Source organism: Acanthochromis polyacanthus, chromosome 14 (assembly GCF_021347895.1).
Source record: "Acanthochromis polyacanthus isolate Apoly-LR-REF ecotype Palm Island chromosome 14, KAUST_Apoly_ChrSc, whole genome shotgun sequence".
NCBI classification, from domain to species: domain Eukaryota; kingdom Metazoa; phylum Chordata; class Actinopteri; family Pomacentridae; genus Acanthochromis; species Acanthochromis polyacanthus.
In genome coordinates, this window is record NC_067126.1 from 19,917,740 (window position 1) to 19,932,418 (window position 14,679).

Consider the following 14,679-nt stretch of genomic DNA (forward strand, 5'->3'; position numbering starts at 1 on the left):
AAATTCCTGCAAAAGTTTTTTTTTTTTTTTTGAATACATGTCTTCGGAGGTCCAACAAAGCTAATGTTCATATTCTGCAATGTGTTGCTGACAAATGATTTTCTAATGACTTGTTTGTTTACTTTAGGGGCCTGTTGGTGTTGCTGGACTGAAAGGAGGAAGAGGAACGCAGGGTGCTCCAGTAAGATGATTTCATAGTACAGAAGTGTTGCTACTATGTGAAATTAGATGAAGAAAGAATGATTTTATAATCCCAGGAAAAGTAGCATTCCTGATTACTCCATCTATCCTATTCAGAGTTAAACACCAACTGTGTTTATTTCAAAATACTGTATTCTCTTATGTCAGTGTAAATGTTGAATATTGGTATACAATTAGGAGAACTGTATCTGAGGATTGTTCTGCTCGCAGGGCCCCACCGGCTTCCCTGGATCTGCAGGAAGAGTTGGACCTCCAGGCCCAACTGTAAGTACTGTCTGGAATTTGTATGAAAGCATAATGAGGGTCCCAGAAAGAAATGTTTGCCTTAAACATGTAAAACTGTAAGGTTCTCTAAAGTCTAACATATTACCAGAAGGGGATAAAATTACCTTAAAGTTACAGTAAGAGAATCTGATTTACAGCTAAAATTGTCTTTTTATGGAAAATGGTGATTTAAGTGTAAATATTGAGAATAACTGCTGTTTTTAAGCAAATAAAAACCATGTTTAGTTTTTCTCCATCTCGTTTTTAAATAGTATCATTCATAACGGTTTGTCTCAAATAACAGTTTTACAGCCCCTGTGCATCTGTAATTAATCATACAACCGGTCTAAACTGTACAGATTGTACTGATAAGTACTGTATGTAAAATATTTGGACTTTCAGGCCTCACTGGTCTTTCAAGTTTCGCTGGGGTTTGTTGGATCATAGAACAAAAACTTATTTTCCATGTGTCAGCATTTTTTAACGTTCCTGAACAGACGACCCAACGTTCAGACGTGCTTTATGCTGTGATAGGCCTGGTCTGCAATGGCTGCTTGGAACATGCATACATGCTTTCAAATGCGGTGGCGCAGCATGAACAAGTTGTTTGAACATGCTTTGAACTACATATTTCTATATTATCACTCCTAATAGGGTCCAGTTGGAGAACCTGGACCCCTGGGACCCCCAGGAAAAGAAGGACCTCTAGGACTTCGTGGAGATCATGGAGCCCCTGGAAGACAAGGCGAGCGTGGACCTCCAGGACCACCAGGAAGCCCCGGAGACAAAGGGGACTCTGGAGAGGACGGCCCCACGGTACACTGATGTTACTGTATATACAGTAGTTTTTCTAGAAGAGCGAGATCCCTTAGTTCAACAATAACTTCCTTTTTGTAAATTCTTCACAGCACACAGTTTAATAATAACAGAATATATAAATTGTTTTTCAACACACACTGATTTGAAATAAGCTGAATGGTTGTTCTGTCTGGTGTTCAATGAGTATTTAGTCCAAGTTTTCTGTGTGTGGTGTTGTTGGCTCTAGGGTCCTGATGGACCTCCAGGCCCAGCTGGAACTACAGGGCAGAGAGGCATTGTGGGTCTTCCTGGTCAGAGAGGAGAGCGTGGGATGCCAGGTCTCCCAGGACCAGCGGTATGTATCACTAGAATCCTCTTTCTATTTTTCACAGCTGCTTCATGTCGTGTTTAAGCTGCAGTTAGATCATAAATCATATTAAGACCCTGACTGCCTCACTGATCAGTCCACAGGACGTTTTATTTCACTACTTCTACAGTATATATTTGGTATTTGTGTGTGTTCAGTTGTATGATCAGGTGCCTGTTTTTGATTTTTAGGGTCCACCAGGAAAACAGGGGTCCACAGGACCAACTGGAGACAAAGGCCCACCAGGTCCAGTGGGTGTACCTGGTGCTAACGGACCTCGTGGTGATCCTGGTCCTGATGTAAGTGCATGATTTCAGTAGTTTGTGGTTCCCACGTTACAGTACCACAGCTGTCTTGATGTTTTCTTTGTCTGCTCCTCAGGGTCCAGCAGGGTCTGATGGCCCCCCAGGAAAGGATGGTGTTCTTGGACAAAGGGTAAGACATGAGGGAAATCAGAATGTTCGCTCAGTGTTGCTTTATATTTTGCAAGTGACTGACAAGCTTTAAACTTGCAGGGAGACCGAGGAGATTCTGGTCCTGAGGGCCTGATTGGTCCTCAGGGACTTCCTGGACCTCCTGGTCCTGTTGGTGCACCAGGTGATGCTGGAAGGAGAGGAGAGTCTGTAAGTAGTTCATCACCCTCTAGAAGTTTCTGTTCTGTGCTCGTTTGTTTATCCTTTTGTCCATCTGCAGGATGTATTAACATGTGCTGAGGACACATGAGGACATTCTGGGAGTAGACCTGATTTCAATCCTTAACAGAACGTCGAAGGAATGATGTGTATAAGAGGCTGGAGAGTCTCTCAGTGTTGGCAGAGCTCTGTGTTCCCTGAGGCCTTTCTAATTACTCTGTTCATTTGCAGGGCTCAAGAGGACCGTCAGGTCCACCTGGTTCAGCTGGAAAGAGAGGATTAGTGGTGAGTCGCCGTGTTGAAGTCATGTGAAATACCCTGGCTTAGGTGCTGACATATATTAAGTTGCATTTATAAAACTAAATGACCTTTTCAGACACGCTTACATGGTGTCAGTGCAGAATCACTGTACAAAACTCTTATCTCTCTTTCAAGGTAATAATCATGAAATGTGTGTGATTATTCCTTATTCAGGGACCCCAAGGACCAAGAGGAGATAAGGGTGACCTGGGTGATCATGGAGAGAGAGGACAGAAGGGACACAGAGGCTTCACTGGTTTACAGGGTCTTCCTGGGCCTCCAGTAAGTTAAAGAGACACTCAGTGATTTGATCATGTTAAAACTCTTTTTTTCTGGTTCATCTCAGAATCAACATGTACAGTTACAGTGTTCCTCCATTATTCAGATGCACCTAACAAGCCGTGTTCTGAAATGCAAATGCAATTAGGCAGTTACCAGAAGTTCCCGTGCTTTCCCTTAACATGGAATAAGTTCTTTTAATGTAGAGCATCACAATAGGCTTCTACCTTGTTGCCTCATTCACTGTGTGAGAATGTAACAGTGTGTGAGGAGAGGCCCCTAGATCATCCAACACATCAGCTTTATGATCTCAATGTATTAATACTTCCATTGTTTCTGTACTGTGATAGTTTAAAAGCTCAGATCTCATCTCCAGGTAACTCAGACAGAAGACATGGTTTGGATTTATCAAAGCTGCTGTGACCCCACTAGACCTACATTCACTTCAGAAAAAAAAACAACTTTGGAATACGTTTTTTGCACGGAATGAAGATAGTAAATTTAATCCCTCGCCATTTCTGCTGATGCCACAGGAGCAGGGGATTTCTTAATAGCCAATATAGACAGAAAAATCAGTTACAGTGTTTGAATGTATCAAAGTACTCAAGTACTGCACTTAACTACAAATCTGAGGTACTTTTACTTTACTCCAGTATGTCCATTTAATGTAACTTCATATTTATACTTAGACTTAACATGTCAGAGCTAAATATTGTACTTTTAACATCACTGTATTTACTTGTGAGTTTAAATATTCTATTATGGGTTGAGAACATTCTTCTACTTCTTAAGCTACATAAACAATTTAGCCACTACTTCCTCTTGGATTTGTTAGAACATGTAAAAAAAAAAATCCAACATGATGATCTAACAGAATATGACACCGTGATGTAGACTAAAAAAGGCAACAGTATGTAATGTAGTTAAAATGAGCTCAACCTTTAACATCTACAACTTCAACATGCAACAGTCACAATAATGCAATAGTAATATTAATCAAGAAGCACTGTGCCATCAGCACTTCTATTTTTTTGATAGTTTGCTTGCTGATTATATTTAAATACTTTTACTTAAGTTTGGTTTTGAATGCAGTGCTTTTACATCGTAGAGTGGTATTAGTAATTCTACAAGTACAGGACATTAATATTCCTTTCACCACTAGTTTAAGAACCTTTTTTTTTTTGTTAAGCTATCCTTCAAAACTCAGCTAACATCACCCATACATGCATAAAGACACGGGACATGTTTTTTAAACTGAGCTCCACCTAGATTAGACCAGTGAGAAAATTCAACTCTAACCATAACCATACCTGCAAATTACTGAGGGCTTGACAGAGCTGGGAGGTGGGTTTTAACCCAGGTGACACCAGGTGAGAGGCAGGTAAATTCTGGACAGGCTGGCAGTCAATCCTGGCTAAGTCAGAGATGTGAACTGACCAAACCCGCATGTCTTAGAAATGTGGAAAAAGCAATTTCATGATCCCCGCAAGACACAAGTAGAACACAAAAAACTCCACTCAGAGAAAAACAAAAAGTTACAAATTAACAAAGGAACTAATCCCATTTTTCAGTCCCTCAGGGCCCTTTCACTGACAATAAGAAGCTAACCGAGAAAACAAGTTTTTGTCACCTCTTTCCAAAACGTGGCTTTTCTTTCCAAAGGTGCATCTGAACAACGGAGAAACAGAGCTGTGAGGCGTCCTGTTTGAGCATCCTTTGACAAGTCGCTTCCATGAAGTGCACCCAGGAGATTAATTATTATTCATTTCTTGCTTTCAGGGTACGACTGGTGAGCAGGGAGCTCCAGGAATCGTTGGACCAAGCGGCCCGAGGGTAAATGCTGCAGTTACATTTAGTTTCAGGAGGAAAACATTGCTTCCATTTTTCCTCTGTGATAAGACATAGTTTGTAATTTAGCTAACTTACTACATATTTATCTATGCCAGATATCATTTTGAGATTAATTTTACTATTCTGAGGCTAGCAGTTTACAAGTGTTTTCTGGGATATGTTTCAGGGGCCTCCTGGACCTATTGGACCTCATGGAAAGGAAGGATACATGGGACAGCCGGGACCGATGGGACCTCCAGGAACTCGTGGACTCAGTGGAGAAATTGGACCAGAGGTATTGTCTCTTTATACATACAGAGAGAACTCATGAAGTGCTGCTGCTAACAGCCACATCAAACCGTCCGTTACACTGCTGAACAGCTTTTCAACAGATGTTTGTGAAGCATGGAGGGAAGGACTGTTTTAAAGCTGCTGTCCGGAGTTTCCGTTTGTTTTCAATTTATGTATCATTTTTTAACAAAGCTTAAATGTGTTAGTCTAGTTCGATACTATAATATAAAGTTAGTATAACGCGATATGAAAATTTATTCCTGAGCTCTGCCTTCCTCTCATAGACCCCCATGTTATTCCAAAAAGCGCCGGTTGCTGCCGACCAATCAAGTTCGAGCTTCAGCTTTGTCATGCTGTCAATCAACGGTTACGCACACAGCAAGCAAGCCCATGCAGAGGTGGGCGAGCTACGCACTACGCAACCGCGCGCACATTTGTTTTGCTTGTGGAGGAGAGAGCATCAGGGCTCAGCAACTTCCAGAAAAGTTACCAATCCCACGGCTTGTCAGGCCAAGAGACTGCAGGACGTTTTTTGGCTCGGGGTGCTCGCGTCGCTCCCCGACCACGGCCTCCATAGCCCGGCTGACGCCTTCGTTTAGATGCCGTGGTCGGGGTGCTCGCGTCGCTCCCTGACCACGGCCTCCATAGCCCGCCTGGCGGCTTCGTTTAGATGCCCGACCTCTGGAGGAAAATGTTGGGGCGTCTGGGACATACTCTTCGTCAGAGGAGTCATGCAATTCTGAACTCTAGATAGAAATAAATAAACAATCTAACACATATACACGCGTAAATGCACTAAGTTTGATAAACAACGTCATCGAGAGGGATACACGAGTGTAATCACATATTGAAACTTTACTCGTTAGTCCTAGCAGATTCATGTTATTTTGGTATTAGGACAAGTTAGACTCAATTCAGCATTCTAACGTAATTCCTTTATTATTTACTAAATGTACTAAATGCAGAAGAGGGGAAAACAGCAAAACAGGCCGTATGCTGCAGCACTCCAGGCACTTCTCTCATGTACTGCACGCGTGCACAAATAAAGGGGCGAAATCAGAGGGAGGGACGGTGGGACCAACAGCGTTTTGGGAGACGCTGCGATTCAAACTCCGGACAGCAGCTTTAAGTGTCTTATCTTCATCTGTTTATACCAGCAAATAAATAAAAAAACTCTACATCGATACAAAATTAAAAACCTGACTATTCCTAAATCCACAGGGCCCTCCAGGAGAACCTGGACCCCCAGGTCCTCCCGGTCCTCCAGGACCTCCCATGGCGGCTATGGATGACCTGTTCGGTGGCCCTCAGGATTACGACTCTGGACCTCCTCCTCCTCCTGAGTTCAGTGAGGACGAGGCTCGGCCCAACAGCAACTCCTCCACCATAGTGCCCATCGACCCCGGCGTTCAGGCCACCCTGAAGGCCCTCAGCAGCCAGATCGACAGCATGAAGAGCCCAGATGGCAGCAGGAAGCATCCTGCCAGGACCTGCGACGACCTCAAGAGATGCTACCCCATGAAGAAGAGCGGTGAGTGAGCCCTCGCAAAAACTTTGGGCTTCTGGCAAATAGTTGTACATTATTTTGGCAATGTTGTTGCAAATTTGCAGCAATGTCTTGTTGGCATGTGAACTAGGTTTGTGGCAAACATCTGGCTAACCTTGTGGAAAATCCATTAGCTTTACCCATTTTATCCTTCAGAGGATCTCAATGGGGCTGGAGTTTGTCCCAGCTGGAAAGGTTGAAGACAAGCAACTATTCATGCTCACATTCACACCTCTGGTCACTTTAGAGTCACCATTTTACCCACAATGCAAGTCTTTGGACTGTGGGAGGAACCCTGAGAAGCCTAAGCAGTGACAGAAACAACAGCCAACCAGCAGGACCGACTCCCATCGTTCTTGTGACGGTGCAAACCACTGCACCACCATGAAAGCACCAAGAAAATCAAACATACTATTAAAAAAAAACACTACATAAATACTGCTGCAAAGCCTTCTGACAAAGTTAAAAGTCCATTAGTTCACCACAAGTTTAGAAACAAAAAGATCTGAGAAACTCTCCTGGCAAAAAAAGAAAAGAAAAAAGAAAGAAAAGTTAAAAAGCCTTCAGATGTCTATTCAGTGATGAAATTCTACCACAGAGAATACCAAATACTACTACAACCCACATGTGGAGGCACAACCAGCCTCCTTCATGGTGCAATCCACAGCACACAGTATTGTTCTTTAGAAGATGCAGGATGATTGCAAACATCTGAGCAGAAGGCCAATAAAGTCATAGACAAAAATACACAATGTGGCCACGAGAAGACTATAGGCAAGGGAAATCTTTCTGTACAGGACATTTCAACAGCAAGGAATTTTAAAGTACTTTACGTAAAACAATAAAATAATTAAAAGTGTTACATAAAGAATAAAAAAGTAATATGAAATGGTAAATAAAAGTCGTAGCATAATTTAAGACATTCAAAAGCCTCAGATTTGGTTCAGTGAAAGGCAGAGACAAACAGAAATGAATTCATCATCTAGAAAAAAAAAGTTAAATTAACAGAATGTATACAATTACTAAGTATTTACAACAGCAGCACCCAATCACATGCATGAAGATCTACTGCAAGTTTGCCACAAGTCTGATTTGCACCAATCTGCACTACCGGCGAAGTTGTTACCAGAGGGTTTCTAAAAGTTTACCACTGCAGGCAAACCACCAGTCGGCATGTTGGCCAGTATTCCCATTGGTCCCAGAATGTTGCTGAATGTTTGCCATTGTTATGCAACACTGATAAACTTCTGCCAGCATTTTAGGCAAACTATTATCTGCTGAAAATCAACCACAAATTTGCCACAAATCTGCTGCCTGTGTACCAGAGAGGTTGATATTGGACAGTTTCATGCTACTCTAAACTGTCAGTTCCACATTTAAAGAGATTTGTGATACTTTGATTTTGTTGAGCTGAATGGAATAGTGGAAGAGCACACACAGAATGGCAGATATGTCTTGCTCTAATATATGTTCTGGCTTGTTTTTCTATCATCATGAAAATATTAAGGAGACAAAATGCATCTGAACTGTGAACTACAACTGCTTGTATGTAACTTTTCCACTGCAGATACATTTTCATTCAAATTTTTGGGGTCACTTAGAAATGTCCCTATTTTTTCAGTGACGATAACATGAAATTAGTCATAAATACAGTCTTGGCATTGTTAAAGTGGTAATGGAATACCTACATAGGGGTGCAGAGGAACATTTCCAGCAACCATCACTCCTGTGTTCTAATGCTACATTGTGTTAGCTAATGGTGTTGAAAGGCTAAGTGATGATTAGAAAACCCTTGTGTAGCTAAGTTAGCTGCACAAGGGTTAAGTTAGTGAAGAGTTTTCATGGAAAACACGAAATTGCCTGGGTGACTCCAAACTTTTCAAATGTAGCGTATAGAAGAACTCAGCTCTGTGGCTAAAGGCGTCTGCTACCAAACTTTAGAGTCCTTCCCCAACCTGATGAGTTTGTTGCTGTTTGCAGGCGAGTACTGGGTGGATCCAAACCAGGGCAGTGCAGAGGATGCCATCAAAGTGCACTGCAACATGGACACCGGAGAGACCTGCATCTCTGCCAACCCATCCAGCATACCTCGTAAAGTGTGGTGGAGCTCTTCCAGGAACAAACCTGTGTGGTTTGGAGCCGACATGAACGGCGGAACACATGTGAGCACATTGCAGTGATATGTGTGAGAGAGAAGCAGATGCGCTGCGAAGAATTAACCCAAAATAACAACTTCATTTTATGTCCGCGCAGCATTCCTGCATTTACTGACTGTATTTGTGTTTCTAGTTCACTTATGGCAACAAAGACCAGCCGGCAAACTCTGTCACAGTGCAGATGACCTTCATACGCCTGCTCTCCAAAGAGGCGTCTCAGACCATCACCTACCACTGCAAGAACTCTGTGGGCTATAAGGACGAGAAGACGGGCAACTACAAGAAAGCTGTGATCCTCAAAGGTTCCAACGACCTGGACCTCAAAGCAGAGGGAAACAACCGCTTCAGATACACAGTGGTGGAGGATACCTGCTCAGTAAGTCACAATATTTCAGCTGTAGCTCTGCTGTAAGGCTAACATTATTCTACATTTGTCTCATTTTCAATGAATCCCATGAAATGGCCAAAACCAACAACAGGTTAGCGTTCACTATGTTCTAATTATGCTCCAATCAGTACTTCTATACATCAAGTGGTGCCTAATAGTAGCCAAACGACGCATTCCTGCTCATACTATAAGCATCTTTCAGCTCATTATTTGGGTTTTATAGTGCATAACTTTACTGTTAGTATTCTGCCTCTTTTGCGTGCATCAGTACAGTTTTTGCTGCTGTTTACAGGTTAAAAAACCCCTTATAAACTTATGGTACTTTACCCACTCAGAACCGAACAGCAGTGGTAAACATTTAGCAGACTGATATTTCCTTGTGGTGGTGGTGGAGCTAAAAGAGTACCAGTTCTTTGAGCAGCTCCTCATGTCCACATAAGGAGCAGAACCCTATTCAAGGAACCCGCCATGTTGCACAATGGACAAACCAAAACCTTTCACATTCTTATGTTGAACAATGGCCGCCCTAGATTCTCCTACAAGACTGGTGAGGCAGTATTCAGCTGGTTTTAACCTGCAACCTCACTGCCAGATGCCACCAAGTTCTACACACTGGAGCAAATCTTGCAAACACAAATGGCATTACTGACAGAACGGAGTGTTTCTCCTTGGCTTCCTACAAGCCTCATTCTGAATTTGAGTCACTGTGATTTTGAAGAGGTGAATTTGGAAGTAAAAAATCATTCAGGTCCATAAATTCATCCATCCATTATCTATACTATGACTTTGGACACCCTGGTCAGCAGTCTATCACAGGGCTGCACATAGGAACAAACAATCACACTCATATTCACACGTATGGACAATTTAGAATTACCTATTCACCTCAGCATGTTTTTGGATTGTACCCCTATGTAGACATTCCATTAAAAATCAGCTACAAAAGTCATTTATCACATTAACAATGTCTAGACTAGATTTCTGATCAATTTAATGCTATCTTCATGAAAAAAAGCTTTTCTCTCAAAAATAAGGACAATTCTCAGTGACACCAAACTTTTGAACGGTACCGTACTTAAAACCAGTGGCGATTGTTCAAAGCTTCTATGGAAACAAAACTAATTTCTAAAGTCGGTGTCCAGATGAGATCAATCCTTACGTCTCACCTGGACACGGTAAACTACTGCTGTGCAAACTACTTCATATAAAAGAGAACAAAAACATCTCTGACCCTCCACTTGTCTCTCTTTCACAGCAAGCGAATGGCAACTGGGGCAAGACAACGTTTGAGTACAGGACACAGAAAACAGCAAGACTTCCCATTGTGGACATTGCCCCTGTGGACATTGGTGGCTCAGATCAAGAGTTCGGCGTTGATATCGGGCCCGTGTGCTTCTTGTAAAGTCGTCAGCAGGGATGCGCGGAGGAGAATCCTGAGACTGTTGAACTGACAGCTGACGCGATCAGCCACGTTGTACATACGAGTACTGAGGACTATTCGGGCCCTGTGGCAAGATATTTATTGTGCCTTTCAACCCAGTTCAAGACACCGAAGATTTGTAAGTTAGTATGAATGTTTGGAATCTACATAAAAAAAAGAAATTGGTAAAGATCAGAACCATTCCTTTGTCGTCTTGTGTATGTTTGACTTTAAGCTTCATGCATTTTGAGCTCCAAAGCTCTTTTCCTTTAATGTTATTTCACAAAATGTTACCAAAGAATATAAAAGCTTTAAAATATAACTGCTGTTCATAAGCCCAGAACAGTTCCACTGATTAAATGTCCCGCCACTAGTCATTTTTACAGATTTGTCTGTTCTCTTTCATTTTTTTTTAAGTCTTAAATGTTTGAATATAAAACATCATTGTGGTGCTATTGAGGAATCAGCCGCTGATGCGTTCACCGGTGCAGGTATTTTTTGTTTTTTATCAAGACAGTGTTGATGAACCGATGTCTGTATGTGGTCATTTCTAAACTCTGTACCGACCTCGCAGAACACCAGAGACACACTGAGACCGTCGATTGCTCAGTGTTAGCTACCTCGTCACCGACAAAAACTGAGAACGCGACGACACGACATGTAAATCTTCTTTTTCGCAGGTGCTGTTTTGTACGTAGCAGTGTGATCCCTGTGCACTTGTCACGGCTGCGTGGTACAGGGCAGGGTTTGGGGATGCCAATAAAGATCTTTCTGTCCACGATGGAGAGATGAATGAGGTGTCGTTTGAGTGGTCTGTGGTGATTTTGTAACTTTTTTTTTTCCTTCGACGTCAATATGGTACAGTAATAGGTAGCGCAGAATTTTTTTTATGCATGTCAGTTCCCCCTTTGCAGTATCCTGGACTTATATGCTCTTGAAATCCTTTCTTCTATAATCAGTTTTATAGAACACGATGGCTGTGAATGCCTGTGTGCTTTGTATTTCTTGCTATGCAACAAATTAAACAAAATGCTTGTTAATCCCCCCCAAGCTCTTGTCATATTAATTCAGGTGTAGTCAGGTCCTGGAAGTTGGTCATTTATGTTGCACACAAACTCATGTTTAGGTAGTAATGTTCACGGTTACACAGCTGTTCCTCATGGAAGTGCAGTGTGTTTTAAATATTCACGACGGTGCCTTCAGTGATTCTATTGTAACCACTTGGTTCAAATTTGAGCATATTTATTCTAGATTTGTACATTTTTTACAAGGCTTCACTGCCTGCGTACGCGCCAAAGGCAGAGAAGAGGAGGAAGAGGAGGATGAAGGGACACTGGAAGCAGATGCATTTCATCCTTTGGAAAAATAAACACTGAAAACACTTCTCTCTGCCTGTTTTTGTTTGAGAAGAGTTCATTTGGTCTTTTTGGTCCTATGCACCACGGCAAAATCATTTCAGCCTGGAGAGGATGTGAAATCATTGGTCCAGCAACACATGAAAGTCCTGAGCAATGTCAGAGCACAACTGTAGATGGTGAATCAGGACGGCAACAGAGCAGACCGTTTCTGACAGATTAGCATTTCTTTTTTCCCCCGACAAATTAGTAAAGGTGAGGTTTTTATCTCGACGTGTTTCAACGTTTTACTAATTTGTCAGGAAAAAAAGAAATGCTAATCTGACAGAATGAGGTGGTTTTAGATGGTATTTCTGACACTTGATCAACATTATAAATCAGACCGTGCCTATAACACATGACCATTCACACTTAAACTTGCTTTATGGCACTTATCCAGGTTGTTTTTTCCTGAATAGATCCTTGCTTGTGTTGTATCTACTGTCAGATGTACTTCGCTTTGGATAAAAGCATCTGCTAAATTAAACTGTAGAATTAGGTTGAGAGTCTACAGCCAGCCATGATCTGTAACACTGTACCTGAGTGCTTGAAATAAAGTGCTAAATTTACAAGACAAAACAGATCCATTCATTAGCTGGTTAATCCTCATTAAGGTTGCAGGGGAGCAAGAGTCTATCCCAGCTGACTTGGGGTGAAGGCAGGAGACACCCTGGACAGGTCACCAGTTTATCACAGGGCTGTTTTTGGACTGTGGGAGGAAGCTGGAGTATCCGGAGAAAACCCACACATGCACAGAGATAACATGCAAACTCCAGGGCTGCCAACTTGTGAGCAGACCTTAGAGTGAGATTTGGTTTGTGTGGGATGCTGACAGGGGGTCTGCGGGCCCTCCCCCAGAAAATTTTGAAAATTATTGATCCTATTTCCTGCATTCTGGTGTAAGTTAAGAGCATTTTGTCTGTTAAAATCATATGATAGAGATAACATTAAGGGATAATAAAAAAGACATTGAGCTTAAAAAAAAATCAGTAAAAAAAAAACAGAGCAAGGGCAGGCAGTATTGAAAATGGTTCTTCATGTAAAATATGGATGAAAGTTCTGTGGCTGGATGTGCACAACACATTTCAGGATTTTCCATAAATATCTGCATAACTGAAATAACTCCAGCAACCACTTTGTAACATTTGTCTCAGAGGATTTTAATGCACACACTCAACAGCTTCAATTTGACCACATCAGCCAACTAAACAATAAAAAGTGCTAAAGCAAAAACAAAACATAACTTCATAACTTAAATTATCCATTCACTGAACAGAATTACAATCAGACACGAAACTCACTATTCAATGTCAAAACATTCCATGTGACTCTAAAAACTCAACAGCTTTACAAACTCCAGAAGGTAAGAGTTCCTGTCCTGATTCTCTGTTTAAAGAAGTTCTCTGGTAGGCTGCAGGGTTTAGCGTTTGGGTTGTGCCAGTTTGGTTTTTGTACGGTTTCATTTGGACGGCTATCTTGAGGCCCCTCCATGTGGTTTAGTGAGGTTTTCTGTAACAGTTCTACAAAGCAACCTGCAGCAGAAGAGACTTTGAGAGTTTTTAGGAAGTTCTGGAGACCAGACTTTAGAGCAGCAGAAACATTTGTCAGCAGTTTGAGCAGGAGAAGGTGAGCTTCAGAGTAGAAATGAGAAGGAAACCTTCTTGACCTGTGTGGTGAGGTCCTGTACAAGAGTTTGAGCAGGTTGTGAAGAGTCTGTAGTTCTTTGGTTTGAAAGCACCAGAAGACTCATTAAAGGAGAAAACAGGAGATATTGTTGATTCTTCTGTCGCTCTGTAGTTTCCAGTTTCCTTAGACTGAATATCAAGTTTCTATTTTAAATGATTTACTGTGTGAGCCCAAGAAGACTTCAATAAACTCCCTCCATCCCCTGGACACAACAGATGTTATTACCATGTTAAGTATTTTTTTTTTAAATGTTTTTGAGTTTTAATCATAGTTTTTTTTTCTCTTTGCTTGTGTAGTTTTGTCATCTGTGTGAAAGGTGCTAAACAAACAAAGGTGAACTGATAAACTAAATAACTGACTAACTCATGATTGTGACAGCAGAAGTATTATCATTGTGTTTTTAGGGTTTGTTTCATTTTTAAGGTTGGGGTTAAACTCTTGACAGAAAAAAAGATTCAAGAAATAAACTACATTAAAAAAGCAATTAAATCAAAGGAAAAACAACATTTAATACAATAAAATTTAAAAAGAAAATTAAACATTAACTACAATTGAATTATATGAAACAGACAAAATATTTAATTAGATAATTAAATAGAAGATACAAAACACATATCTACAAATTAAACATTTTTTAGACAAAAATATTAAATATTAAAGATGGAATATTTTAAATAACTAAACATTTAAAAAATACAAAAAATTAATTAGATCATTAAACATTTAAAGAGAAAACAATTTAAAAATTTAATTTTTAATTAGAAAATTAAATCTTAAAGACAAAACTTTAAATAGGAATTAAACAGAAAATACAATGAAGCAAACAAAGAAAATTAAACATTAAAAGGTTTTAAAACATTTAAAAACAAAAACCTTGAAGATTTAATCGAAAAATTTAACTTTGGAAAAGAAAATGAAATTTTTCAAACAAGCCGATGAAACATTTGAAAAAACAATTTAACATTAAAAAGACAAAACATTTCAAAATCAAATCAGACATTGGAAAAGAATGAAAGGTGAGAAAAGAGCAAAAACAAACATTTAGGAAGAATCAAACTGAAGACAAAACATTTGAAAAGTCACCAGTTAGACTTTAGAAGATCAAATTAAACAGAAGAGATAATAAA

The 14,679-nt window shown here is 40.6% G+C and overlaps 1 protein-coding gene across 1 annotated transcript in view; it reads left to right on the forward strand.

Moving 5' to 3' along the window:
- Nucleotides 1-11,270, forward strand: part of col5a2a (collagen, type V, alpha 2a) — a 51,063-nt gene extending 39,793 nt beyond the window's left edge. Inside the window, 15 exon segments of the mRNA XM_051959425.1 lie at nucleotides 128-181; nucleotides 412-465; nucleotides 1,120-1,281; nucleotides 1,511-1,618; nucleotides 1,822-1,929; nucleotides 2,012-2,065; nucleotides 2,146-2,253; nucleotides 2,494-2,547; nucleotides 2,737-2,844; nucleotides 4,621-4,674; nucleotides 4,859-4,966; nucleotides 6,184-6,493; nucleotides 8,489-8,670; nucleotides 8,798-9,040; nucleotides 10,308-11,270. Coding sequence (XP_051815385.1) covers nucleotides 128-181; nucleotides 412-465; nucleotides 1,120-1,281; nucleotides 1,511-1,618; nucleotides 1,822-1,929; nucleotides 2,012-2,065; nucleotides 2,146-2,253; nucleotides 2,494-2,547; nucleotides 2,737-2,844; nucleotides 4,621-4,674; nucleotides 4,859-4,966; nucleotides 6,184-6,493; nucleotides 8,489-8,670; nucleotides 8,798-9,040; nucleotides 10,308-10,454 — 1,854 coding nt within the window. The 3' untranslated portion in view covers nucleotides 10,455-11,270.
- The last annotated feature ends 3,409 nt before the right edge of the window (nucleotides 11,271-14,679 follow it).